Here is a 6,030-nt window from a genome sequence, read left to right as displayed (position 1 = left end):
CCCAGTGAACCACTTTTTAAAGAAAAGCAACGATAATGTAACCTTCATATAACAATGGTGGGAAGGGGCGGATCAGAATTTAAAGTTAGTTGGGAAAAACTCATGACAGAAAATTAGCGAATGCATGCAAGTATAAAATTAGTTTTACAGCAGTGAAAGTGACTAATTGAAGAAGGAAATTCACAATTATCTTAGACAAAGTAATTTTTAAATCAGGCACTTTAAAAGAGAACAACATAGTGGCAAGGAGGGGAGCTTCACAAATGAATTATAGCTACACGAAAGTCCCCATCCCTCATGGCCTTTGGCATCAGTTATTGGTGGGACAGTGCTTATGATCTGCTGATTATCTTTTGTATGAACTTCCTTGGGGTTCAAAGTTTTGCCCATTTTGAAAATTGTCCTAAAACATACCAGTGTAAATCACTTACAGAGTTTATTTCCCTAATTTATGACAACTTGCATAATCAAATATGACAGACAATATTGGCCAGCATGGTATAGTGGACTCTAATCTGAAGAACTGCATTTGATTCCCCCCCCCCCGCTTCCCCATGAAGCTGCTGGGTGACCCTGAGCCAGTCACAGATCTCTCAGAACTCTCTCAGCCTCACCTACCTCACAAGGTGCCGGTTGTGGGAAGAGGGAGGGAATGTTATTGTAAGCTGCCTTAAAACTCCTTAGCGTAAAGAAAAGTGAGAAACCAACTCTTTTTCTTGAACAAATAGGAATATGTGTTATAAATATTTTGCCAGTTAAACTAGTCTGTATATTCACTAGGGTTGCTAATGCTGCTGCTATTCCAGTAATGATGTGCAAACCCTTATCTAAGGTGGTACTGGACTCAGAATTAGTTCTTTTCCTTATCTGAGGAGTCTATTTTTGAAACCTTTTGCCATGTCTCCCCATATTGCTTATATTTGTCTTTTTTCAAATGTCATTAAGATTTAAGTAAATACTTTGTAATATGAAGGGAGAGCACAAACTAGAAAATGTGTGCATAAAAAGGTTTTCTGAGTTATCAAAATTATGGAAGAAGTTTCAGTCCTATGCGATTAATGATTTTAGTAATTGGTGTAGGGAGTGGCTAATGGTTAAGTATATTTGTATTTCATAATTGAGCAGCTGTAGTTTTTAACACTGAGTTGTTATTATTGCAGCAAAGCTTTTCAGACTTCCACTACAAGAAGTAATTCATGGAACACAATTTTATTGATGAAAGCAAGTGCTAGTGTTCTAAATGTTTGAGGCACAACTTCTGTATTTTTATTTACAATACAGGCACGTATTCAAACAGTGTGATCAACATGAGACTATTCAAAATGAAGTCAGTTGATCTAGCGCTAGGATTGCTGAAACAGCCTAACATTTTATTGTGTTCTGGCTGGATTCAAGGTGTTAGCAGCCCTTCCTTGTAATGGTCCTGGGATCAGAGGACTCCCTGAAAGAATACTGGGCATGATGGGCAGGGTGGATGTCTGCAGTGCGAGGGAAACTGGTAAAAATCACTCTGCCCTTCTGCAGATAGAAAAATTTTCAGTGCATTAAAAAAAAAAAATTGGCTCCAACCCCATGTTTAAGAAGGCTTACAGTAATCCAGTATAGGATTTTCTTGACCTGGAGTTTGAGTTTTGAGGATGTCTGCTGAAGAATTTTTAAAGATGCACAATAACCCCTGTTGTGTGCCTCTGGATAGATCAATCCTTGACTGCGTGTAATTCATTCATTGTGCTTCCCTGAATAATGCAAGTTGGCTGTTTCTTCTGGATAAGCAAGAATCCCTGTATTAATGTTGGAGCTAGACCATAATGTTCTTAAAAGATAAATAGCAACTAATTTTAATTAAGCTGTTCTCAAATTTGTTGTTTTATGGTTTCAAAAGATCATCAGAGTGTAACTTTCAAAGATCTAAATTATAAATTGTATCCAGCAGTTTACTGTGAACTTGAGTGAACGCCATGTGCATCATCAGATGGTATAATATGATATGAAAGTGTGGTTCTTTATATTGATATGTCATAAAGTGAGAGCTAACCTGTAGGACATTCAAAGAACATTCATAAATGAAACTGCAACAATACTTTGAGATTGGTTGAAAGCTTGATTTGGGGGCACAGAAGTTTTTTTGTAGCCTGTCTAATGTATTAAATACTTTAAAATATCCTAGTTTCTCTACTGATTCTGGGGTCTTGAATCTTAAATAAGGAACCTCACGTAGCTGCTGAAGGTGGAACACAGGGAAAGTTGGTGGAAGCTCTCAGACAAGTGAGAATTACTAATAGGGGGAACTACCGCCACCTTCTGGAAGACATGCTGATTAGTTACAGGCTAGCTAAAATGCAGGGAGAAGAATGCACTGCTGATGAATCCTCTACGGCATCAACTTCAGATAATGGTGATGGATCCAGTAACTCCCAAGCAGGATGTGAAAGCCAGCTTCCTGAAATGCAGAGTGCTAATGAAGATTCAGAGCTGAATGATGAACAGTGTGATGAAAAGATGTGATATCTCCATTTGCCATACAGTTGACTGGTTCTTATATAATCCCTCACAGTATTTGTTACTCACCCTGGAAATCTAGTTTTATCCTTAATTTTATATGTAAAGCTACCTAACAAAAGGCATGCTGGTGTGGGTTGAGTGGGAGTGTGCTCTCTGAGAGTCTTAGACATCGTAAACTGTAGTATATAGAGTGATTTGTCACTGCGAGTCCTCTGCGCAGGAAGAATATAGGCCACCGATGTTTGTAGAAATAGGTCAGGAGTTGTGTGGATTAACATTTTATGGCATAGAGCTGGAACTGTTTCCCATAATAAGAATGTCATACTGTAAGTGCATTTTGGTGGAAGAAAGTTTTTAGATTTTAATTGCATTTTGGTAAAGCCTAAAATTGCCATCCACAATTTTTAGTTTGCATATCCCACATTTTTTGACTGCCTTGGTGATAGAGATATTGCATGTTTGTATTTGACTCCATCATTTTACTTTTCAGGCTTCAGGCATGTTGCATTAGTAATTAAAATAAATGGTGTAATATCAGGCTGTAATTTGGACTATATAATCTGTATGCCATTTTCTAACACTGTATTCAGGATGGATTTATAGCACTATGTATCCAATGGATAAATGTACTTATAATTAGTGTTTAGTTCCAGTTAATGTTTCAGATCAAATAAAGAATGTGTGGAATAATTTGAATGCATATTGACTTTTTTTAAGCAGTTTTGCTATTGGAAACTACCCTCAAACACAGCAACTACAAATGTTGGATTATTTAGGCATAATTGACTGAACTGTGTAATTTAAATGGGGACTTTATTAATATTAACAAAATTTTAATTCCCTTACATGCTCATTGTATTTGGGAGTCATCAATGCCAATGCAGTTAACGTTGTTATTTCCTTGTTTGGTCTCCTTTAGTAAATTCTTCTATGTATGGTAGTTCACTAGGTATACAATGAGAGGAGTTAATAAAACTAGTGATAGCTTTTGGTACCTTTGTTGGGGTATTAAGCTCATCTCTGACTCTTGAGATGTGATCAGTGCTCCACTCACAGAATGCTCCCTCAAATGTACCCATAGAAACCAGCCTGGAACTCTAAAAAGTTTTAGGTGGCTAAAAGCTAGGCAAACTTACTTGGTAAGTCTGGGGTGGTGGTGGTTTGGATTCATGACAGTTGATTATTTTATTGTCTTTATTATGCTGGGGGAGTGGGAGAGACCAGATGATGAACCTCTGAGAGTCCAGCCTGAATGTGTGAAGAAGGGGCCATTTTAATGTTCTTTTGTATAAGATATCTTATGTTGGGATTCAGGTCAGCATGGATTCTGCATTTTTTAGGTCAGTTGAGTATTAACAATTTCCCTCTTCTTTCCCTGTAGGGTGCTGGCGATCTAGAAGATCCATGGTAGCCTTACAGATCTACTAAAATGCTTTTGAATATGAAAAATGGGGGAAAAACTTTTAATCAGTTTTCTTCAATACAAGGGAAAAATTCTGGTGGATTTCCAACACTTTTGTGAAATGGGCAGAGAAATTATTAGGATTTTCCATCATTTGTTCACATTTGTGTTTTCTGATATTGCCACTCTTAGCATTGCCTGTACTACAGTATTTTTACCAGCCTTGGGCATATTGGTTACATCTTTATGGAGCCTGAGCCCTTAAAAACCAAGGAAGGAATAATGCTGGGAGCACATCACTAAATGTACATAACGTACCATGGGATTGTAGTTGTACTCTGAAGACACACTATGATTTAACAAAACTTAACAATATGAACACGACAAAGTGCAGATAATTATAACAAGACAGTTACTTACTTCACGTTACCAAGATGGAAGGCTTTTGAAGCTCGGGCTTGGAAGTCATTTCAGTTGGGCAATATGCTATAGGATGTGTATTTTTTTAATTTTTCCAGTTTTACCTGTATTACCAGACTGTTAGGTTTTTCCCTACAGTGTCCAAAAAGTGATATGTTGCCTACTGCTTGCTTAAGAAAAATTGTATTTGGCAATAATATAAGGAGATTTTAGGCATCTAAAACCAATATGAATTTTACGCATGTGTATAACACATCCTTAAAGTCTTGCTAGAAGAAATCTTTTTAAACCAAACAACTTAATTTATGGTTAGTTGTAATTTGCTTTGACATCTCACTCATTGCTGCAAGGTTTTTTTTTAATGCTGAATATTTGCCTTTATTATAATGTAAATTGTGATTTTGTTCTAAATGTGGTTTTCTATAGTTTTTTCCTTTGATTTCTATCAGCTTAAGAGAAGAGAGGTCTTATGTAATATGGGTATAATTTTTAATTGTTTGCATTATTTACAAAGTTCAAATTATCACTTTGAGATTACTATAAATACAACTAAAATTATCTATTTTAAATCTAAGAAAATATTAGAGATATTTTCATGGGTTCAGTGACCTTTCATTTTATAAGCAATGGGCATGGTACAGAGTGGCCGTCATGTAAGGTACTTGAAAATTCTTAGTTTAATTCTATTTTTGCAATAACTTTATTTTTTTCTTAATTCTTTTGAGTTGTGCATGTATTGAGTCCAGTTAATGCTGAAAGTGGAGAAGAGTAAAGTATTTATCTAAAAAATAAATAAATAAAAGCTATTGGGGAGGGGAAACAATGAATGTATCCATCTGTACATGATTTACATGCTGTGGATGCCTTGTAAACATTTTCCTATTTGTTTAAACTGTGTTTCAACCAGGATGTAATTGCCCTTGTGTGTAGTTTAAGCTAACGACAGTCATCAACTGGTTTTGTGTGAAATGAAATTCATGGTATTTTTCTGTAACTTTCCCACACACACATACTTGAGTGTAGATCCATGTACACTCTTTATAACCTGGTGCCTACAGGCAGCTTTCCCAATCATTTGGTTCATTGTGTATCTGATTTTGGGGGGGAGGGGGGTGGGGGGAGGGCATCTAGAGAGGATTATTGCCACAATATATTTTATTTATTCATTAGATTTTAGCCTTGTAAGTTAAAGTGTTCTAAATGATGATGTTAACAGGTATTTGTCCCTACTGGGTTTTTTTGGGTTGTTAAAGCTAGGGAACGAAGAATGCAAAATGGTTTATTGTTCAGACTGTCTGCTCTGGTCCAATCCTGTACTGATAGTACCTTCCCAGTATGATATTGTGATGTTTCATACAATACAGTGAACATAACCAACTTGTTATCTTCAATAAAGGATTGCTAAAACAGTGAAAGGTGCTATTTTGTGGGGAAGGATTTAGAATGCAGTTGCTTTATGCTGATATGTTCTTACATGTATAATCTGAATATGATTTTTAACTTGTTAAAAGCATGGCCCTTTAATGTTTATTTTCTGAAGAGCAATTACATGTTTCAGCCATCCATCTCTTGATAGTCCTAAACATATTGGCTTTGATCCCATCAAGAATTTCCACAAGTGCAAGGGATGGGGGTATTTTTTGCCAGTTTCCTCCACAGCAGCTCAAAGTGTTCCCTGAAAAGTTGCTGGGGTACAGGGTGCCTTC

General features: G+C 36.3%; 1 protein-coding gene across 4 annotated transcripts in view; it reads left to right on the top strand.

The window, feature by feature from the left end:
• Positions 1–5,739, top strand: part of PPM1B (protein phosphatase, Mg2+/Mn2+ dependent 1B) — a 71,114-nt gene extending 65,375 nt beyond the window's left edge. For 3 of the 4 annotated variants that reach the window (XM_077337487.1, XM_077337493.1, XM_077337479.1), the window contains one exon: positions 2,206–3,192. In XM_077337487.1, coding sequence (XP_077193602.1) covers positions 2,206–2,505 — 300 coding nt within the window. In that variant the 3' untranslated portion in view covers positions 2,506–3,192. Of the gene's footprint in view, positions 1–2,205; positions 3,193–3,883 lie in introns of those variants that run through there. The other variant, XM_077337502.1, reaches the window with a different exon arrangement.
• Positions 5,740–6,030: the final 291 nt, after the last annotated feature.

This window comes from Paroedura picta, chromosome 1, assembly GCF_049243985.1.
Source record: "Paroedura picta isolate Pp20150507F chromosome 1, Ppicta_v3.0, whole genome shotgun sequence".
In the NCBI taxonomy this organism is placed as follows: domain Eukaryota; kingdom Metazoa; phylum Chordata; class Lepidosauria; order Squamata; family Gekkonidae; genus Paroedura; species Paroedura picta.
Note: the sequence above shows the minus strand (reverse complement) of the source record. Positions and strands in the feature narration are given on the sequence as shown.